At 50.5% G+C, this 21,127-nt stretch overlaps 7 protein-coding genes; 4 read left to right on the forward strand and 3 right to left on the reverse strand.

Annotated features, from left to right (window-relative positions):
* Positions 1-28: 28 nt before the first annotated feature.
* Positions 29-4,452, reverse strand: CHC_T00004191001 (hypothetical protein). XM_005715490.1 is given in 2 exon segments: positions 29-192; positions 193-4,452. 1 exon segment carries the CDS (start codon positions 4,450-4,452, stop codon positions 193-195), a length of 4,260 nt encoding a protein of 1,419 aa, XP_005715547.1. The 3' UTR covers positions 29-192.
* A 1,873-nt stretch (positions 4,453-6,325) lies between these two features.
* Positions 6,326-7,131, reverse strand: CHC_T00004192001 (hypothetical protein). XM_005715491.1 is given in 3 exon segments: positions 6,326-6,576; positions 6,577-6,828; positions 6,955-7,131. 2 exon segments carry the CDS (start codon positions 7,129-7,131, stop codon positions 6,577-6,579), a joined length of 429 nt encoding a protein of 142 aa, XP_005715548.1. The 3' UTR covers positions 6,326-6,576.
* A 216-nt stretch (positions 7,132-7,347) lies between these two features.
* On the forward strand, positions 7,348-8,601 carry CHC_T00004193001 (hypothetical protein). The gene has a single exon (XM_005715492.1). The coding sequence runs from the start codon at positions 7,348-7,350 to the stop codon at positions 8,599-8,601; it is 1,254 nt and encodes a 417-aa protein (XP_005715549.1).
* Positions 8,602-8,621: 20 nt separating this feature from the next.
* Positions 8,622-10,599, reverse strand: CHC_T00004194001 (hypothetical protein). Its single transcript, XM_005715493.1, has 3 exons — positions 10,585-10,599; positions 9,148-10,124; positions 8,622-8,631 (listed from the first exon to the last, which is right to left on the reverse strand). Exons 1-3 carry the CDS (start codon positions 10,597-10,599, stop codon positions 8,622-8,624), a joined length of 1,002 nt encoding a protein of 333 aa, XP_005715550.1.
* Positions 10,600-10,608: 9 nt separating this feature from the next.
* CHC_T00004195001 (hypothetical protein) lies at positions 10,609-12,305 on the forward strand. XM_005715494.1 is given in 2 exon segments: positions 10,609-11,181; positions 11,182-12,305. The coding sequence occupies 1 exon segment, from the start codon at positions 10,609-10,611 to the stop codon at positions 11,179-11,181; it is 573 nt and encodes a 190-aa protein (XP_005715551.1). The 3' UTR covers positions 11,182-12,305.
* Positions 12,306-12,934: 629 nt separating this feature from the next.
* CHC_T00009360001 (similar to Histone H3) lies at positions 12,935-13,565 on the forward strand. The gene is made up of 2 exons (XM_005715495.1): positions 12,935-13,278; positions 13,388-13,565. The coding sequence occupies exons 1-2, from the start codon at positions 12,935-12,937 to the stop codon at positions 13,563-13,565; spliced, it is 522 nt and encodes a 173-aa protein (XP_005715552.1).
* Positions 13,566-14,930: 1,365 nt separating this feature from the next.
* Positions 14,931-16,841, forward strand: CHC_T00009551001 (2-isopropylmalate synthase). XM_005715496.1 is given in 2 exon segments: positions 14,931-16,628; positions 16,629-16,841. The coding sequence occupies 1 exon segment, from the start codon at positions 14,931-14,933 to the stop codon at positions 16,626-16,628; it is 1,698 nt and encodes a 565-aa protein (XP_005715553.1). The 3' UTR covers positions 16,629-16,841.
* Positions 16,842-21,127: the final 4,286 nt, after the last annotated feature.

Below are 21,127 nucleotides of genomic sequence, written 5' to 3' on the forward strand. Positions count from 1 at the left end.
GGTTCAGAGCAATGCAAGATCCTATGAATACGAGTCGGTGATTTATTTTTCCTTGCACAACATGCCCCTTGCGCCGTGCGCATACACAGTTACGAAAAAGCCTGGTCAAAAGTTCTTCGACTTTTGACAGGGGGTTAGTACTTGGTTCAGTGCGTAAATGTTATTACAGAGGGCGGCCTCCAAGTTCATTCTTTAATTTCGAAAGTATGAATCCGAAGCCACCACGGCAGGCATACTCCCTGCCCCATGCGACACATGTGGGTTATTATCTCCCGCGCTATCTACTGAGCAGGCGCTCACCACTGTTTGTTGAGGCACAACAACGACTTGCATGTATTCATTCACGTTCTCGTATCGTGAAAAAGCAAGCCCTCGTCCGTCAGCCGTGAACAGGCGTACTAATGGTACTCGTTGTCTTCCAGGAGCAAGGGGAATCAGCTTCGCACATTCTACAGTTGTCAAACTGTTCGATACTTCAAGTCTTCCCCGTCGACGGCCTACAACAAGCCATACCGTTGGATCCGCTTCGATTTCGTATTGAAGAAGCTCCACATCATCAGAGTTTTGTGCTTCATCATACAAGGCATTGCTTGACACGCTAGGGCTTCCTCCTCCCATCATAATTCGCACGGCAAACTGCATTTCCATCTCTTTTCCACACTTGCCTACTTTTTTAACCGACCGCTCCACGCGGTAGCGTTTCTCTGTCCTCCGCATAGCATCCATGCAAATATGACGCTCGATCGTTGTCTCCGAGTCGACCCCTTCAATCATTAAAGCCAGTCTAAGTGTTGCGAATGAAACTGCTTCAGCAAATGCCAATGGATGTGCTGGCGACTGAATAGCTGCACCTTCAGGGGGCGACAGATCTATTGATTCATCCTCCTCCACACCTATTCTGACCATCTGGCCGTCAAAACTGCAGTCTTCATTTTCGGGTACAGTCGTTGAGTTACGATGCTCATGTTCAGAAAACATCGAACCATCAAGCTCAGTTATAGACCTTTCTACAACGTCATCACCAAAATCGCTGTCTATTTCGGGATTCTCGATTAAATCTTTGGCCGTTGATACTTTAGCGTCACCCAGAGCCGTCGCGTCGTGCATTCGCAACTCGGTTTTGACTTTGTTTCCGATGTTCCACTCCCTATCATACTGCTGACTATCCTTCATCTCAGAGCTTGTTACCACAGCTCTGGATAATCTTTTCTGTAGGGCATCATCACTGAAGACAGGAGCAACTGTGCCAGAGGTGTCTCTTGATTCTCTTTCGTCGGGAAGTTCCTCACGAATTTGGACATCAAATGCGAAGGCAAAGACACTACCATGTTGAACTGTGCATGGAAGAAGGCTGACATGAGGCGGCTTTTCGTCCGGTCGCAGCTCTAACCATGGCGGGGGCTCTAGCGTTGCGTTCAAAATGGAAATAGCGCTTTCAGACTTTGTGACATTTCTGAGCGTACAGAGCAATGTCCCGCCATCTCTAAGAGGAGTGCCGTCGAGCCCCAGCGCCCTTGATACTGCTTCACCGCTCCATTCACAATTGAGTTCAATCCGAGCAGAAACACGGACTGGGCAAGTAAATGTTAACCTTTTCTCTGCTCGACATACAAATTTCCTCTTGGCAGTGCTATCTTTCTCCCCGCAATGAACCTGGACACGGAGAATACAGGCTCTAGAATCAGCGTCATTTTCTAGAGATCGATCTTGAAATTCGCTGCAATCCGATACAATCTTTAGAGCAAGCCATGACTCAAGAACCTCTCCCTTCTCGAGGGACTCATGTATGGATGTTTCGCCGTTGTCAAAACGAGGATGAAATTCTTCTGACACCCGTTTTAGTTGCAGAACTGCGAGGTCAGACTCGCCGCTCGGAGCATTGATCGATGTTCCTCTGTCTAAGAACTCCACAAAACCTGAAGAATCAGTCGCTGAACCCTTGCGCGAACTACTCAAAGAACAACGCAGCTTTGATCCTTCTGCCAATCCATGTGGGCCAGCTGTAATCTTAACACGTAGAAACTGAACAGAGCCGGGTGCCAAATGCAATGCGCCTTGTCCTTTAACAGAAACGTACGCAGAAGGTTGCCGAGGTTCAGCATAGAACATGGGGAACTTGACGCCTCCAGTAACAGAATCAGATTGACCGATGGTAAACCCATGACCAGGCATGTTCTTCCCCCCGGTAGCACCTTTTGTGGAGACGACAGGTATCGCTGATCCCTTTCCTGGCGATTCAACGAGCTTCAAATTTCCGATAAACAGAGAAAGCAGAGTTGAGTTGTACCGCCCAAACCTCGGAATTTCGCCTGTCTGAACTGTAATAACATTGACACCGCTTTCAATATACGTGGAGTCGTTGCTACGAAGGACAACGAGGTCATTATCTTCACGGTCTACCCGAAGGTTTTGTTGACCCTCGTAGCCCAATGTAGTATCCCCGCTGTGTTGCGAGGGTATTCTTGCCTTTTCGTCGGAGCGCAAAGCTGGCTTCTTCGTCCAGAGTGGTGCAGACATCGCGCTTCGGCATTCCAGTGCTATTGAATCTAACTTCAGCCTTGCTGGTATATCAGAAGTAATCCTGATAGTGGCACTACCAGGATCCCCCTCTAACCACATAGTCTTGTTTGGTAGAACAGATACATTGAAAAGACGTTCTGCTTTGTATTTCATAATTCGTGGCAAACGTCGTGCAATTGACGTTGTTTCCGAAACCCAATATGCTACATCTTTCGGGTCCCAACCCATCTCTTTAGTAGGCTCGAGAGGTTTGCTCCAGACGTGGCGCTCCGAGCGACTCATGTACAACATTGTCAAGCAACTCACAAGATATTCTTGTATATGATCCAATTCCTTCTCTGCGCGTGCAAGCTCTACCCTTTGCCTTTTGTGCAAGTCATCCCACCCGTTGTCATTGATAAAACGGGTACACTGGGCACTGAGCAGGGACTCGGCTTCACTGTAGCTAGCATTCCGTAATCGTACCACCCCAGCATCTCCGTCCAACGCTGCTGCACCTCTCGCACGACCACCCATCTCATACAAACTGGCGGCGGCATTTGTAATCTCAGAATGAAAGACCTCAGCCTTTTTCGGGTCGGCTAGAGCAGCTCTTAATCTCTCATGAGAAGTAGACTTCGCTTCCTCTGCAATCTTCTCCCTATCGCGTTTACCCTGTGGATCTTCCGGACCCAGGCAGCCCGGAAGGGTGACAGACGCAAGCCCAAGAAACGCTTTGAGTGCGTGGACGTGAAAACCAGCAATTAGACGTGCTGTGTGCCTCTCTCGAGGAGTACTGAGATGCACAGCTGTGGCGTTGTCAGCATCAGATGGGGATGGGATCGCTGGAGCCAGGGCAGCAGCCAGTGCTCTAGCTGTTACGAAGACCCATGTATCACGGAAAACGGCAGAGACTGTCCCGTTTCCACTCAGGGTCTCTTCCGCACACCTCCTCGCTATTGCAGTTACAAACTTCAGGCCTCTTTCTGCGACATCGGCGAACTTTCGGTCCATCAAAAGTAACGACAGTTGCCTCGAAAAGAGGTACGTTCTCAGGTCTATTTCTGATATTGAATTAGCCACCAGACGAGCACGGTAATCCTTTGCCGTGGGGTCTGAAACCCCTGCTGCTGTTTCCGCAGCCGGTTCTCCGCAGAAGCTCCCAGTTCCATATTCGTTCCTCTCAGTCATCGTAACCTGCAGCTCATCGTAGAAGCGGACGGCCAAATCGCGCCTACCAAGCTGCACAAAAATGAACGCCATACCCTCTTTCAGAGCAAAAAACTCTGTGAAAGTCCAAGTTGCTGATGTTCTATTCAAGTAGGAACGAGACACTTCCTCTTCGTAAGCCTGAACACGAGCTTCAGCTCCCTCCCTGACACATTCTCGTAATCGCACAAGCAGATCTTGGTGTGCTGGTGAATGGTGTAGATGCGTTATGGGACGTTGTTCCTCCTGTATTGCAGCTGGGGGTACGACAACAAACCTCTCACGACCCCTTGCCGTGAGGTTTACTTCTGCCCGCAGCTTTTCAAACATCTTTTTCTTCCTCGCTAGGTCCCCTTCAGTTGCAGCCAGAATTACGAGGTACTCGTGATGGTTATCCTTACATTTTTCAACAAATCGTCGTATGCGCTTCCAAGCGGCGTCATTCGATGAACCCAGTTCTCTCAGGGAAGTAACAAATGTATAAACATAAGGGTTTTTATACCAATCAAGAGGATGCTGTTGCGGGTCAGGAAAAATAGGGTTCTCGGCTGTGGAGACGTCAAATACTGCTCTCGCGGAAGTTGAAGAGTCCCGTATCGATGTTCCCCGTGAATTCCAAAGCCACTCCAAACGGCTGAGCGGGATGGAATTAGCAATTCGCAAAGTTGGCCAAACGTTATCTGCATCATTCACCCAGACCGGAAGCCCTTCTAGTAGAGAACGAGACGTCGCTTCAAGTGGCATATTGCCGCTGATATCAGCACCGTGAAGCGGATTGAGATTACTGTCACCTCTGGAAACGCATTTCTCGCTGAAGAAGAGCGCCTGAAACGCTACTGCGGAGATGGAGATTGAAACGGGGACGCAGTGGAGGTAGCATCAGACTTGCTGACCGCAGGAAGTAACCGATTGCGTCGAAGAGGAGAATTCGATACTGTACTGAAATACAGAAATGCATTTCCATGCCAAATTTTGAAGGCAAAACCACACCTCTGCTCGTCACACTACAAACACCTGACAGGCCTTCTGGGCGTGCCCGTGAACGGTAAACGCCGACGTCGACATGGGGCAAGGATGAAGAGTATTCATGCCTCGTAGCAACAAACGCGATGCGAGGAAGGAAGTTTAATCAGCAGTACGACGTGAAGTGCTTAGCTTTTTCACAATTGTACATGTTTGAATAGCTCCCTGCAGAGCAATTCTAAACGAAACTTTCTTTTTACTTCCAAGAGAACGGCATGTGTCATGGGCTTGACGCTAGACACGTTTGCGAAACCACTACTGGGCCTTGTGCGCGAGAATTGTAGGTTTAATCGATAATGAAGCGGTGTGCGCAGAAGCCGAATCTCTCTATTCTTTTCTCTTGTCTCTTAACGAGCTTCGTACTGCACAATTTTCGTCGTGCGAAGCTTCCATAGAATGCGGCTCCCGCAGGAGTTGCATTTCACTTGCGACGTTGGCGTTAGCTCCACAATCTGACCGCATCCCTATGCAATGCAACCAACGCATCGAAGAAGCACACAGAGTCAGCACGGACGGTGTAAACCAAAAATAAATCTCTAGCAGAAGAGATGATTAACATACTCCGCATTTGTACTTCATGGTTCTCTTGAAAGGGGCCGCAAAATGCTTTTAGTTGCAGTCGAGCTGATGTTAACTTCGGTGAAGCGCAGTAGATGTTGGGCAGGGCAGGGCGGGGCGGTGTGAAAACGCTCTTGAAAGTGGTGCAGAAGTGTGTAGCGGTTCCGAGTAGGTAGCCGACGACTTATGACCAAGTCACAGGCAGGGTGCCCAGCTTGAAGGAACCCGATTTCCAGGCCCTTCTGAAATTTGTATTACAGTACTTAGAATAAGGCAATAGCGCTTTCATGGGTAAGGGTGGCAGTAAAAATACCATGCCTTTACTAGGTCGACATTCACTGCACAAAATCGTTTACCCAATCCTCCTCTCACAGCAACTGTCGCCTTATCCGGTCGCATAATCTGGACTGGTTCAGGTATTCTATCGGTTTTGGATATGACATCCTAACCGAATAAGTGCGTTAACGTCAAAAAAATGCTGTCAAGACGAAAAGTTCAACGATCTTTGCAGCATCCTACTCATGTTGGCGACCGCTCCTTGAGTTGAGAGGAGGCGCCGGTAAGCCGCCATCCAAAAGAAACTGGAAGTTGCACAAATGCTCCTTCTCGGTGCATGTCGGATAGAATACACAGGCGAGTAGAATTACTACAATCCTTCTAGATAGAGGAGTTGCTTACCCTTACCGCGTGTTTCAAAGAGACCATGAATACAATTTGAGATGTCCAGTAACCGAGCGTTTTTCTGAAATAGGATAAGGATTGGACATACCAGCGGAGCCTTAACTCTCGACTTTGGAACACGTTCTTATTGTGACGATCATGAATGGAATTGAGGTACTCCAAGGTTCTGTCATCTAATTGCTTGCTGTCTGTGCTGATCTTCGTCAAAATACAGACGTGTCTGACGGCGCTGGCCCAGATATCGGCGTCTCGGCAAGGGGAAACAAATACGCAACAAATGGTTAGACTTTTCCTGCGACTACAGAAAAAGTGCTACCTACTGAACGATGCACCCAGGTGCGTACACGTGATATAGCGAGAGTATTTCAGCGGCACGTTAGTTGTCCGACTTCGCGACTGCAACATAGGAGAACCGCTTTACACAACTCAATGGTCTACGGCATACCAACGCAAGTGAACAATATGCACAAATCGGCCGCAACCCATAGAAGAAGCTGCCTTCACCCGAACAATGGGCTACACGCAACGCGATGCATGCAACAAGTAGACAAAAAACCGTTTCGACTTCCTGAAATAGCGCGGAAAGTTTACGATAGAGTTGGGAATCTAGTCGAAGAGATCGAAATCCATCTCTTCCTCTTCTTCTGACTCTGACTCTTCCTTCTTCTCTTCCTCGGCAGCGGCGGCGTCGCCACCGGCTGCGCCGGCAGCTGGTGCAGCGCCGGAAGCTGGAGCGGCGCCAATGTTGTTGATCAGGTCGTCGATCTTAACGGTCTCGAGAAGCTTGGCAAACATCGACGGCCAGTATGGCTCAACAGTGATGCCGGCGGCTTCAGTGAGGGTCTTAATCTTGTCCTCCTGCAGTGCAAGAAATGTCAGGTCGCAGCGCGCGGCTAAAGGTTAGCTGACTTGCATGAATGGAGAGTGGCGTCGCGCAGCTGTTCGGTGAAACACGCTGGCCGCGTGACGCGGGCGCAAACTTACTGTGATCGCGATACCGTCGTCGTGGAGAACGAGGGCTGCGTAGACGCACGCCATTTCGTTTGTTTCAGCCATCGAGAGAGAGGTGATCGTTGGACGCAAGGCAGGGATGAAAGAAGGGTGTGAACAATGGCGATCAGTATCTTCAGAAGCGCTGCGAGGGTCAGGGCACGGTGGCATTGACTTGAACCGGGTGGCGACGGCAATCGCCGCAGCGGCGGTCGTCGCCCAAAATTACAGCACCGATACCTAGTTGGACTGTAATTCCAGTTCGAGGGAGCATTACAAACGTCCTGACCATTACAGCTGTTCAGTGCGGCTACTATTATACACGTGTACATCGAGTCCCTCTGTACACGTCTCAATGTCGCCAAGAGTTGCGATGCATCCTTGTTTATGCCGGCTTTCGGGCCTAATCGACAGCTATCGCGTCCTACCTTGAAGGTACCCTTGGTACAACTCAAACCCTTTATCACACCTCTTGAGACAGCTCTTTCTCGGTCAGCTCTTGTGCCACACTTTCTCTACACTCAGTCTTCGCGATATTGCTCAGGTTTCAATTCGCAGCAACTTGCCGTGCCTCTTATTATCATGGAACCCGAGCTGCAAGGGCCGCCGAAAGATGACACCTGCGGCGAACCTGATGAGCTAGCTTTACGAATCAAATGGGGTCCCTCCACCTATCCAGTCGAGCTTACTCCCGAAAGTACCATTGCCGATCTCAAGCAATTGCTTTTTCAGCTAACCGATGTCCTACCGATGCGTCAGAAGGTCCTTGGCCTTCCAAAGGTATCAGGTCGCCCCCCAGCTGACGACCTACCGCTGGCGTCCTTATCTCTCCGCCAAGAGCAGAAGCTTCTGCTCATAGGGTCACGAGAGGCTGACATTTCTGGCGTCAACCTAGGGCAACACGAATCCATGTTTGTCGTCAACGACTTGGACGTTGAATACGATGCCGATGACATGAAGACAGACCCAGCCACTCTGCGTATGAAGCCAGCTCACCTCCGTCGCCTGGAGAGAAGGGTTACATCCACAGAGTTCAGAATCATCAATCCGCCTCGTCAGGGCAAGAAGCTTCTCGTTTTGGACCTGGACTATACGCTATTCGATTGCCGCAGTGCTGCAGATAACTTCAATGACTTAGCCAGACCAGGCTTGCATCCTTTCTTGGCATCAGTTTATCGGTTTTACGATATAGTTGTGTGGTCTCAGACCTCTTGGCGCTGGCTGGAGGCCAAGCTGACCGAGCTGTCCATGCTCTCCTCCGAGCATTACAAACTGTCCTTCGTCCTGGACCGTACTTCTATGTTTGAAATTCAATCATGGCGAGGTGACCAGCAAGTCTCGCATGAGGTCAAAGCCTTGGAGATTATTTGGCGTAAGTTTCCCGAGCGCTGGACACCGGCCAACACTGTTCACATTGACGACCTGTCCAAGAATTTTGCTTTGAATCCACAATCCGGTCTAAAAATCTCGGCCTTCAAAAATGCTCCAGTGACGAGACACAATGACCGCGAATTGTTTCAACTAGAGAAATATCTCACACGCATTGCAGAGAGGGAAACGGACTTTACAAAGCTGAAACATAAACAGTGGAAGCGCTATTGCGATTTGTACAATACGAGCACGGCCTCGAAGAACCAATAGAACAACAGCTGAAGGAACAATTAGCCATGCCTCTATTGTCAAAATGATGGGACCCTGGTGCACGAAAAAATCCGATGATGACGAAGCTAGGTCATCCCTGCCTAAGGCAAACCGGTTCTCTTTCGTAGAAAAGACGTTTGAGGCAGGATTAAGCATGGCCGCAATCTGACATCAGGTCAGAGCAGTGGCGTCCTTCCCGGGGCGCTTGTCTGTGTATACTATAATACACCACCGCTCCCTATTCTGAAGCAGAACCAGCTTCATACTCGTCGCTGTCCTCTTCATGGGCAGAGGACTCTGAAAGCTCCTCTCCGCTGTAATCAGACGGTAGCTCCGTGTTTCTTGTCGGATTCGGTTGCACAGCGACTCTGCTGCGCCTCGATCGTCCCCCGTTCTCGATGATGTTGCTGAGCAGTTTTAAAGAAGCATAGCGCACATCGTGTTAAGGGTATGTTCAACGTTGAAGTAGTTAGAAAAGAAAAATCTAGAACTCAAGAATAGTTCATGACATATCACAATGGATGCAAAAAAAAAGATGAAACAAACCTTGTATCAAGCCCAGCAAGCTCTTTTTCTTGTTCAAGTCTCGCCCGATGAACGGCAACTTCTTTCCTCGTCAGTGATGTTGGGTCTGGATCTTCAATTCCCTTCTGCCGTAGATATTCCAACACCGCGGTGCATTTGTCTGGAACAGATTTGCCTCGCATTCGCGCGGGCGGGGCCATAGAGCCGAGTTGCCTGCAAATGCTACGCAGCTTTTCCAGACGTCTTTCAGCAGAGGTGTTTGGGCGCGAGCGCTTCGCTGGCCGAGGAGTTGAAGTCGGTGCAACAACCTTTCTGGAATTCGCGCCAATTGTTTGAATACTGGGTGACTGATTTAGATGGGAAACGGAGCTTCCCTTTTTCGCAGGCCTTGGTCTAGACTCCGCTTTCTCTGACTTCGGATCAAGTTTACTGCCTCCAACACCATTATCGAAAGCTTCGTCGTCATCATGGACAGTTTCATCGATGTTCTCGTCATCTTCATCCTCATCGACGACAGTTCGAGCTCTTCGCTTTCTTTGCATGGGCACAGTCGGTTCCGATTTTTTCATTTGCACGCTGGGATGTTCGTTCTCATCCACAGAATCCTGGGCTGCAGTACCTGCCAGAGCAGCATGGCCACCAGCGGCAGCGGCAGAACTTTTCGTTTTTGTGCCGTGTTTGCCCACATCCCTTTTCACTTGGTTTCCATTCGCGATGCCCTTATCTGAATTCGGCTTTGAGACAGGAGAAGGCTGTTGAGCAGGTTGCGAGATCTCCTGTGCATGTCCGTTTAACACATTCTTCAGTGCGTCACGAATGGAATGCTTCAGGGCCCGCATGTCAGGCCCGGCTCGTTCGCCGATCTCCTTTATTACCCTTTCACGTACTATTTTCCCAGTCGTTTTACTCAGGTCTGCACCATCCAAGATGCGTCGCACAAGAGATTCCATTTCATTTTGTGTGATACCAAGACCTTCCGCTTTAGCAGACATTTCGAGCTCTCAGGTTCACCAAACAAAATGGCTGTTGTCTTCCCGGTTACAAGAATGCGGCAAGAGAGAGACTGGATTTCTGTTCCAACACCGAGATTGAAATAAGCGAGCGACGAAGACAACTGCGTGAGGAGTATGGATGTTCTGCTGTCTTAACAAGCAAACGTCTACCAGGCTTTCAGGGCATGGGAGTGAGCCGCTGTGGCTCAGGTTACTGTACTACGGTGCTCTTGGTACTGCACGCTGGTGCACAGGCAAGGGAAAAGACCCGATCAATTTTCTATTCCCCGCCAAAACATCCCAGCGATGACAGTAATGCACTGTGTACCCAAGGGTATTGGCTGTATAGCACTGTAGAGTGACCTCGACGTAAATACTCCCTATCGTAGACGAGTCCTCCGTTGGCGAACTTCCAGTGTTGAGAATTCCGTACGGCCGACGACATTCTCTACACCCCTCTCTACACCCCCATCGTTTGCATCTTGCGCTCATGTGCGGTGTCCCATTTGCAGCATTTATCCTGTCCCCTCCAATTCGGCTGAAGACGTTTCATGCCTCTTGCCCTCTCAGCCCGTCTCGGCCCAAAAATGCGGCGAGAGTAGGGCCGGTGATGCAGGTGAAAGACCCAAGCTCTGAGGACGAATCGCTGCCCGACAACGACTTGCTCTCACGCCTCAACTCCGTACCAGACGCGACCCGGAAACCCGGCCGCAGTCAACATCTTGTGGATTCGCCAGGACGTATTCGCGAGGTTTATACATACTTTACGGAGCAACTTAGACCTGATATCGAAGGCCTACTCGAAAACCCATTTAATCTGATCAGCCTTGCTTTTATTGCGATACTGTTTGGTTTTTTCGCGGCTACTTCTGCGGCTACTATTATTGGTTCTGTTGCGGACTGGGATCCTCTCGCAGCTGCCGTTCTACTCGTCTGGACGGAAGGCTTCACAAAGTACTATTACGGTCTAAAAGACAAATCCAGGCTTCTGCAGCTTATAAACGCTTTTAAAATCGGCCTGATCTACGGAATGACTGTGGACGCTTTCAAGCTCAGTACGTAAATCATATTGAATTGAATTGGCAAAGAAAGGCGAATTAGTTTCGGCTTCCAGGAGGTATGCAAAGCGGACAAGGCGGCATCACAAGCTCAATGTTTGTGTCACCATCAGAACAAGACGGTATTTCCAGAAGAGCTGAGACGAACCAACTGGCATATGCAGCGGACCTGATACGAGAATGTTGTCTCACTCTCCGACTATCGCAGTCAGCATGCTCCACTGCCCAAATGTTCTTCCACAGATTCTATGCTCGTGTCTCGCTTCGTGCTCACCCCAGTATATGGGCCGCGGGCGCAGCAATCTTGCTCTCGGCCAAGCTAGCTGACCAGCCTCGAAACTTGCGACATATCTCAAATGCAATTTACGATCGTCTTGGAGCATGGGAAGGCACTAAAGACGTAGTAGATATAAACGAAGTACAAAGGCGGCGTCCTCTGGACTTTTTCGGAGTGGATGGTTACGACTGGAAGCATGAGCTGATCGCGATAGAACGGCATATTCTGAAAGAGCTAGGTTTTCGGCTACGAGTTGAACTCCCTCACAAGTTTGTGCTCATTTTTGTGAATACACTTCGGGACAAAGGAGGTGCACCTGCTTGGACGGACCCAAGCGTAAAGCCGTTTCGCGCGTTCTTGCAACACTCATGGAATTACGCGAATGATGTGATGAGGATCCGGCTGTGCATTTGTGAAGAACCTGAGGTAATTGCCGTTGCATGCATAGCTCTCGGTGCCCAAAAGAGCAACATTCAGTTGCCAGAGGGTTGGCAAATAGTGTTTGGAAGTAATAAGGATGAATGCGCGAGGCTGGAGAAGGAAATATTGCATTCATACGCGATGCCGTCGTCGAAGGGCTTGCTGCTCGACTTCTCAATGACACCTGCTTTCGAAAGATTTCACCCAAAGAAGCCTACTCAGAGCACGAAACGAGCGAGATCTTTTAGTGATACAGTTTTAACAGGCCAGGGAGAAATCGCTCGGAAGAAACGTAGCCGTTTTGGTTAAGCTAAGTGCAGAGGGGCCTATGTGTCTTTGTATTGTTGTAGACGTCACTAAAGAAACATCGCTTTCAATTTTCTACTGTGGCGGCACGGTATGGAACGAGAAGGGCATCTAGAGTTTTATACAGAATGAAAAACGCTTTTGTCTCGCGGTGACTGGTGAAGTGGGCTACCCGAATGAATACAAGAGAAAGCTCTTCAACACAAGTGCTGTGGAAAGAATGCGGCCGAAATCTGATTTTGTTAAAAGAGACAGACAACCCAGATAGCAGATAAAGTAGGGGCGAGCGTGCACAGTATGCTGCACTGCAGATGTCACAAGTAAAAAAAAAGTCGCGAATCGCAGTGTCAGAGATGACATAACTCGAGGAGGCGCAAAGGCGGGAAAGGTCGGAAACGGCTCAAAATTACGCGGGAACCCTTATGCTCGCGCGGAGACCAGCGCTTACCAACCTTCACCTCCGTCATTTTTTATTCAAAAAAAAACATTCTTCCCCAGTCCAATGCCATCGGGGACCCCTCCGACCCAAACTGTCTCCCGGCGATGTGACTTTTCAGGTCCACCTCTACGCGCCAATTGCCAAGTCATCGCGACATCACGTCACCACTCTGCTTGCCCACTTGCTCACGAAACCCCTCAAGTCATCCCGGCCGGCCCGGGAACAGGGAAGGGGCCCACCACCATCTCGCCTACCCAATCCGTCTCAAACCGTGCATGCTGGCATCGACGTACAAGCCTCGCGCGTCCCGCGCAACATGCCGCCGCGAACCCCACGCACCCCGCGCACCCCCCGTACCCCACGCCAACCAGGGTCCGTCGGCGGACCTCGCAATCGACGCGTCACAAGAAAGTCGGTCGCCCCCTCCAGAAGAGTATCCGTTTCCACTCAGAGCCCAACGCGTGCTCCCCCATCGCTCACCAAAGCTGGCTCCGCGCGCGCGGCGAGAGCCGCCAATCCACGGCCGCATAGATTCAGACCGGGCACAAGAGCCATCATGGAGATCAGGAAATACCAGAGATCCACTAACCTGCTGCTCAGACGGTTGCCCTTCGCTCGCCTCGTTAAGGAGGTGACAACCACTTTTCATCACTCGCTAAGGTACGTCGATTAGCTAACTGCTTAACCGCTCCTCTGCACCAGGCAACCCCGAATGCTAACTTCTTATTATCTCGTGTCGCACTGCTATGTGTGTTATGACGTTTCGTAGATGGCGAGTCGATGCTCTCGAAGCATTGCAAGAAGCAAGCGAGGATTTTTTGGTTGGGGTGATGGAGGACGCCAATCTCTGCGCCATGCATGGGAAGAGAATCACTATCATGCCCAAAGACATCCACCTTGCTCGTCGTATACGCGGACTGCGAAATGACCCTTCAAGTAACATGTGATTCCCATTTAAGCTCACCGGCGGATTCTTTCCGCATCCAGCTCTGTGTCAAAGTGTAAAAATAAGTTTCGTGCACAGGTGCAATCGCAAGAAGTCTCAGATGTCATTGGCAGCGAAATGTGGACACATTCCCAAAACCGCTCACCAGCTCCCTTCTCCACATTTAGCGGCTCAAGCATTGCAGCAATTCACGCAATACGACCCCTTGTGGTCTCATCAAACCAACCTTGCGGAAGTGGGCTCAGTCGAATTGTGGCTGTCTTTTCCCTGTCATGAGAGCAAGCTCCTGTTCGGATCACGAAGCTCTGCTTCACCCGAGAAGCATGCATCCGATGAAGGATTCCCGTTGTGGTGGCAATGTGCTGTCTTTTAGCATTTCTTCTCAACCTATCCCAACCCATCTCAACGCTTCACTCATGTCGATGTGCTCATAATTCGTGCGCAGAAGTTGCAGATGCAGGCAGAGCTCACCCGAAATATCACGCACTGTTACTGTAGAAATCCCACCCGCTCACGGGCGGACCGCGAGGCTACCTAAGAATTACAGAGACCTCTGCTCGTGACGCAGACGCTCCCAGTACAGGAGTAACTTCCGCAGCCGGTGGCGGCTCTTGTCTCATCCTCCTACGTCGGCGCCCCATTTTTCGGTAATCGTACTTCTTTGTCCCAGCAAGGAGAGCAGCCGTCAATCCTACATTGCGTTGAGGCAAAACCTTGCTCCCGATCGCATGCCCGGGAGGTGCGCGGAAAGAGCTCGTGGGTACAACAGTGAGCGGTGCGCTGGCAGAGTGTCAGAGCGGTGCGCTGGCAGTGTCAGAGGCATCAAGAAGGTGCATTGGTGCAAAGAGTGCTCTCGGCGAATGAGGGGCTCCAGGGGCTCCTTTAAGACAGCATGGATTATGGCGCACGCTGTACCGGTGGGTGCAAAATACTTCATCTGGGAGCCCCAGGGGGCAACCCAAATAATGACTTTTTTCGCCGGATCTGCAGATTTTGGACTTTGTCATAGCCAAAGCCAGCGACCCCGGCTACGCATCGTCTCGAGCACCGTTGGCGTAAGACTCTAATTGCATCCGAGCACAAACCTCCGACTCCTTAATACACACAGTCTTCAGTTAGTATCCCCAACGACTTGTACGCAGTTGTGCGCTCAGCCTTCCGAATCAAAGAAATTTTCGCCTTTTGCCAAATCTCAACCCTGTCAAAAATGATATTCACATCCAAGCGGCCAGCCTTCGCAGCGTCAGTCGCCGTCGTCCCTTCCTCCCAGTCGTCATGGGCTAGTAAGCAGACCTGTTCACATGCGCAGGTACAACATGCCCGCCGCCCATCCTCAGTGCGGCTTTTTACGCCGAAGATGATCCTGATGGACAATACGGAGACAATCACAGGAGTTGTCAAATTACCAGACCGTACCCCTACTAAACATGATATCGCCACCGGTCGCGACCCAGACCGCGTCAAAATATTTGACACCACGCTCAGGGACGGTGAGCAAAGCCCTGGGGCCTCGCTGACTGCTGATGAGAAAATGGTCATCGCCCGACAGCTTGCCAAGCTCGGAGTTGACGTCATAGAAGCTGGATTTCCGATCGCCTCGGAGGGTGATTTTACAGCTGTTCGTGAAATTGCTAAGAGCGTTGGGAACAGAGATAATCCCCCTATCATTTGCGGCCTTGCTCGAGCTCTTGAAAAGGATATTTCAAGATGCTATGAGGCCGTCAAGCACGCCGCTTTTCCCAGGATTCATACTTTTATTGCAACGTCTGATCTTCATATGGCGTACAAGCTGAAGAAAACCCGCGAAGAAGTGGTTGAGATTACTAAGGAAACCGTCACGTATGCGAGGAGCCTTTGCGAAGACGTGGAATTTTCCGCAGAGGATGCTATTCGCTCAGACCCGGATTTCCTCTGCGAAGTGTTTTCTGCTGCCATCGAAGCAGGGGCTACAACTATCAATGTTCCTGATACCGTTGGCTACACAACTCCATCAGAGTTTGCTTCCCTCATTCGGTACCTGCGCAGAAACGTTCGTGGGATAGACGACGTAACCATATCTGTACATGGCCATGATGACCTAGGTATGGCAGTCGCCAACTTTCTCTCTGCCGTGGAGAATGGGGCTCGTCAAATGGAATGCACGATTAATGGTATTGGTGAGCGAGCTGGCAACGCTTCGCTTGAGGAAGTCGTTATGGCTCTTCACGTGCGACGCCAGTTCTACAACGCTCGCATGGGAAAGGACAACAAAGTTGACGCACCTCTCACAAATATTGTTCATAAAGAAATACATCACACATCGAGAATGGTTTCAAACCTCACGGGGATGCTCGTGCAACCGAACAAAGCTATAGTAGGTGCCAACGCATTTGCCCATGAGAGTGGTATTCATCAGGACGGTGTTCTCAAGCATCGCCAAACTTATGAAATCATGGATGCGCAATCTATTGGTCTTTCAGAAAACTCCATTGTTCTTGGGAAGCATTCAGGGCGCCACGCGTTCCGGACTCGGCTCGTGAATATGGGATATGAGGTGACCGATGAAGAGCTTGAGAGGGCTTTCAGAAGATTCAAGGAGCTAGCGGACATAAAGAAGGAAGTTTCTGAGGCAGATCTTCAGTCACTTGTCAACGACGAAGTTCGACTGGTGAAGGAAGCTGTTAAGCTTACTCGAATCCAAATCCAATGCGGCTATCACATCATCCCGACGGCAACGATAGGTCTGATCCTTGTTGACGACGATGCGGAGAAGACCGTGACGTCTACTGGGACAGGCCCTGTAGATTCAGCCTACAACGCGATCAATCAAGTAATTGAGGACATAATCCATGTCACTCTCCTGGAATATAAGGTGAGCTCAGTTTCCAAGGGCATCGACGCTCTGGGGGAGGTTGCAGTACGAGTTCAGGATGGGGCAACTGGAAATCAGTATATCGGTGCTGCCGCTAATACCGATATTGTTGTTGCTTCTGTTCAAGCATATGTGAATGCGATCAACAGATGTCAACTGAACAACAAGAAACCTAAGATTCATCCCCAATACGGGAATGCCAATAGTGTCTAGAATGTAGAAGAGACATTGCGATACAAAGCTTCTCTGGAGATGTACCTCGATTTCTGGATTACTGCTTTGTTTAATCGCCACTTCAGGTCAGAGCCGAACATTCTTGCAGTCTACTGGATGAATTGCCTGCGAAGCACAGCTACAGGGTCTCTGTAGTTTCCCTCCATGCCCGAGTTCGTAATAAAGTATTTTCACCCTGATCTCGTTAGCAATGAACAACATCTTCTTCGGTTGCATCCCGGAGACACTGTGCGTCACAAGCGCGTAAGATCCATGTGTCTGCACCCAGGTTCTACAATAGACTACTATCCATTCCTCTAGCTAGAGATAGGTAGAAATTCCTTCCTTCTGTACTGTACTCAAGACAATTTTAATTGCGCTTGCATTTCTATGAGAGCTGTGTCTTGAACATGGGAAGATACTGAGACAACACAATCTGGTCTACTTACTTCGGACTTAAGGCGAATGACAGGGCGTAACAAGTCCTATGACACAGAAAACGAGAGAGCTTCGTTTGACCTCTGTTATGTTGATTCTGCAGATCAAGCCAACTTTCGTCCTTTAACAGTACGTCCTTGTAGACCAATAGAATATATAAGCATCCGCTATCGAGGGAGTCTCTTCTAAAGTTAGAGACTTTAGAGTGTCTATCGGACCATTGCTCTCATACTGTACGAGGACAGTTTTCGGCATATTTTTTCTTGACTTGCACTTTCTCGATAAGAAAGAAAAAGATATCCCCGCCACCGTACTTGACTTATGCCATGGGACCCGAAAGAACTTTTTAAGAATTGCAAGTTCTTCCTGGTCGTTTTAGACATGTCTGGAAAAGGAGCTTTTTTTAAATAACTTCACCAAAACATCAGTTTAAAAAGGGAACTAGGTCCTCAAACTGCACGATATTCTTAATCTTTCGGCGTGTTCACTGATGAATCGTAATCCTCATGGTTCTGTCTTTACTCGTCGTCGCCGTCTCGTGGGTCTAAGTACCGCGTGTGACAGACTGTAATGCGGACAGTCTGTCCTTGCGGTCCGTGACGCGTGCACCCTTCAGCGTCTGATGAAGAGAGTTGCGGTCCGTCAGTCCCGGGGGACGCTGAGGGGTGCACGCGGAGGTGGAGCTGGGGTGTGCTCTTGGATCCGGGCTGCGGGTGCCGTTTGGTTGGATGATTTGGCACAGCTCCTTGAACCGAATGGGGCCGCTTTGGTGAATAGGTCGGCGGGGTTGTGCACTGTGGGGATGTGCTCTGCTGCTATGTTCGCGCTCTGAATGTGGTGCTGGAGGTGGTGGTGCCTCACATCGATGAGTTTGCGTCGACGTGTGGGCGCCGAGTTTTCGGCTCTCTGGATCGTTGATTTGCTGTCTATGAAAATAGTGGTTGGGTGTTTTTGGGGGTGCTGCATGTCCTGGAGCAGCCGGCGGAGCCATAGTGTTTGATGAGCTGCGCGTGAGGCTGCTATATATTCAGCTTCACATGTGGATAGGGCCACGACGTCTTGCGGAGAGGAGGTCTATGCTATCGGTGAGTGACCGATTGTGTGGATACTTCTTGTGAGTGACTTGCGACTTTTCGCGTTGGAGTAGTCGTCGTCGCTGTATGTTCGGAGGCAGACGGGCGATCTGGCGTGGTACGATATGGTTTGGTCTTTGGTGCCCTTGAAGTACCGTAGTAACCATTTTAGCTGATGCCAGTTGGCTTGGGTCGGTTGCTCGCTGTGTCGTGTTAGTTGGTTTGTGCTATGATATGCGTCATATCGAGTGCTGTCGACGACATATCTCAGATCTCCGAGGATGGAGCGATAGTGGCTGGCTAGAGTGGGGGAAACGGCTGCCGTCTCGTTCAGTGTCGCTTTGTTTGGTTTTTGCGGTGCGGGTGCGGTTTTGGGGTTGCATTCGGCCATGTTGTGCTTCTGGAGTATAGTGTCGATGGCCTGTTGCTGTAATACGTGTATGCTGCCTTGTGCATCTTGTGTGATCTGCCAGCCGAGATACGTGGTTGGAAACCCGAGGTTTTTGATGGTGTACTTCTTTTGCAACGTGGCCAGGAGGTCGTCGATTAGGTGTTGGTGCGACGCGATGACTAGAAAATCGTCCATGCTGACGGTGACGAGCAGCGTGCTGTTAGCCTTGACGCTGGTGAACAGGCAGGGGTCTCATTGGAGGTAGCCGTGCGATTTTAGGTATTTTTGCAGTCCGGATGTGTAGCGATGTCCTGCTGAACGGCCTCCGTAGAGGTTGCCGAGAAGCTTTCCCGCTTGGTGTGCATGTTTCATTGAGCCGTGAAATCGTGGGTGCTGCCGGACGTAGACGCGGAATGTTTGGTCGTGGGACTCATGGAGGTATGCTGCGGCGATGTCCATGTATTGTACGGGCCATTGGTTTGTTGCTGCGATTGCGAGTAAGGTGCGTACTGATGTCTTTTCGGCCATGAATGTGGATGTTTTCTTTGGGTCGAAGTGCTATCCTGCCTTCATGGTCGCCTCGTATGGAGCAACGGGCTTTGCGTTTGGCGATTTTGCCTTCGGGTGTGCGCTTGTACCGGTATGTCATTGTTAATGGGATGAGCGTCTCATCGGGCGGCACTTTTGTCGCTGGGATCCATTTGATAGTGCGCTGTTTGTCTAGAGTGTCTAACTCGTCGTTGTGTGCTGCTGCCCATTTGTAGTGCAATGCACTGTGCACTGTTGCCACGTGTCCAATATTTTGGCACATTTTATTTGTGCGCTCTGTTGAGCGATAATAGATCTATTTAATTAACGTAGAAATAGTTAGATCCGTTTAGATCGGCTCAGTGAGCAATAGGCTCACCGGCCGTCCCCGGGGGACTGTACAGTATTCAGTTAGAGAGTCCATCCTTCCCCTTGGGAATTGTAAAGTAACCGGGCTTGGACTTGAGAGTAGATTTTTTGGTTGAGACCGTCTCTAAGTTAAGACCCTCCCTCTTCTATTTGCTCATCGCTCCACGGCCATCTCGGTGCCCCTTTTCCCTTTTTGTTGGTTCCGTTAGCGGTTCTGTGCGCAGGCCCTAGCGTTGACGCTTGCCATCGGGCAGTGTGTTGGTTTACGTCGCTGACGTATCTATCCATCGCTGGATCGGACTGCGCCTAGTCGCGACTACGCAGTGCCGTCGACGGTCATCGGGCCGCCGATCGTGTAGCAAGGACAGCTACTTCTACTAATTGGTATTTACACAAGACTTGGTGTCCCTGCCAAGCACCGCATAAGGCGTCGAGTTGCCTCCGCCTTCGAAGGTTTAGCCCCGCTGCTATAGCCTCCAGAGACCGCCTTAAGGCATTCGGCCTTACAACCCGAGCGTCGTCGCTAACCGGTATATCGGTATATCGACTCCGCACCTCAAGGCAACCGTCTCTACAAGACTCTACCACTACCATCCCTTGAGGGTTGCTCTCCGTTCACCTCAAGAGGCTGAGCTACTGGAGCTCGCAAGGCTCCACAAGGGGAAAGGAGGACCCGAACACCTCGTGGTGTGTTTTCTACTGTACTGGTTTCGTTTTGCTCTTTGCTCCCCTTTTGGGATCTCGTACAGGAGAGGCGCATTGCACCACACCATTGTTGGGCGTCAGGGTATTGGCGCGCTGCGTGTACGTGCCGGGGTGCAGTTGTGGTGGTGTCGACTGTGCTGGGCGGTGGGTTGTGTCGTGGTGGTGTGCGCGTTCTCTGCGGCGTTTTGTGCCGAGAGGGTGTGACTTTGAATGCTTTGTTGGACGTGTGTTTGGGGTCCTGGTGCCTGGCATATGGTCTGAAGTCGATCGCCCTGATGATGCGGTATCGGGGGTTGCGTATGGTGAGGGTCATGAAGTGGGTTTCCGATATGGGATACATATATCTTGCGGGTTCGCTGCGCCCTTGTAGTTTCGTTTTGTGTGCGTGTATGGGGGCGGTGCCGATTTGCCCGAATGCGAAGATGCGGGTCACGTGGGCTTGGCGTCCGTTCCAGAGTGTCCATGGACTTTTTGTGTGGCGCTGTGCCGCCTGATGTTGTATTTGAAGGCTACATCTCGTACGGCATCTTCCCAAAATTGTGGTGGGAGGGCTGCGTGGTGTAATGCGGCGTGCGCATTTGTGAAGAGCGTCTTATTGATCCGCTCTGCTATTGAGTTCTCTTGCGGTTGATGGGGCGTGTTTGTGATGTGCTGTATGCCGTGCGCACTGTACGTGGCCTTGGCATGTGACGATGCAAATTCCTTCGCGTTGTCCGTTCTGTATGCGAGAGGGAGTTTGTTTTGGGTGGCAAGTGTTTTGAATAGTTGTGGAATTATTGTGTTGACTTCCTGTCGGCGTCGTAGGTAGTATGTGACGAGATACCGGCTCGCTGTGTCGATGCATGTGAAGATGTATACGTTACCATGGGTCGAGGGTGGGGAGATTGGGCCGCAGGTGTCCGAGCTGAGCTGTTCTGCTATCTGCTGAGAGTGGTGTGCGAGCTGGTGTGGCTGGGGTTGTTGCCTAGCGTGGGCACACGAGGAGCAACTGATGG

This window comes from Chondrus crispus, genomic scaffold, assembly GCF_000350225.1.
Source record: "Chondrus crispus Stackhouse genomic scaffold, scaffold_217, whole genome shotgun sequence".
In the NCBI taxonomy this organism is placed as follows: domain Eukaryota; phylum Rhodophyta; class Florideophyceae; order Gigartinales; family Gigartinaceae; genus Chondrus; species Chondrus crispus.

What these genes read in the sequence shown, in the direction of transcription:
- CHC_T00004195001 (XM_005715494.1), top strand. Translation starts at nt 10,609, where the DNA reads ATGTGCGGTGTCCCATTTGCAGCATTTATCCTGTCCCCTCCAATTCGG.
- CHC_T00004193001 (XM_005715492.1), top strand. Translation starts at nt 7,348, where the DNA reads ATGCCGGCTTTCGGGCCTAATCGACAGCTATCGCGTCCTACCTTGAAG.
- CHC_T00009551001 (XM_005715496.1), top strand. Translation starts at nt 14,931, where the DNA reads ATGGACAATACGGAGACAATCACAGGAGTTGTCAAATTACCAGACCGT.
- CHC_T00009360001 (XM_005715495.1), top strand. Translation starts at nt 12,935, where the DNA reads ATGCCGCCGCGAACCCCACGCACCCCGCGCACCCCCCGTACCCCACGC. An exon ending in ACTTTTCATCACTCGCTAAG is followed by an intron (nt 13,279 to 13,387) that starts GTACGTCGATTA and finishes GACGTTTCGTAG; the next exon opens with ATGGCGAGTCGATGCTCTCG.
- CHC_T00004191001 (XM_005715490.1), bottom strand. Translation starts at nt 4,452, where the DNA reads ATGCCACTTGAAGCGACGTCTCGTTCTCTACTAGAAGGGCTTCCGGTC.
- CHC_T00004192001 (XM_005715491.1), bottom strand. Translation starts at nt 7,131, where the DNA reads ATGCCACCGTGCCCTGACCCTCGCAGCGCTTCTGAAGATACTGATCGC. An exon ending in ACGACGGTATCGCGATCACA is followed by an intron (nt 6,829 to 6,954) that starts GTAAGTTTGCGC and finishes CTTGCACTGCAG; the next exon opens with GAGGACAAGATTAAGACCCT.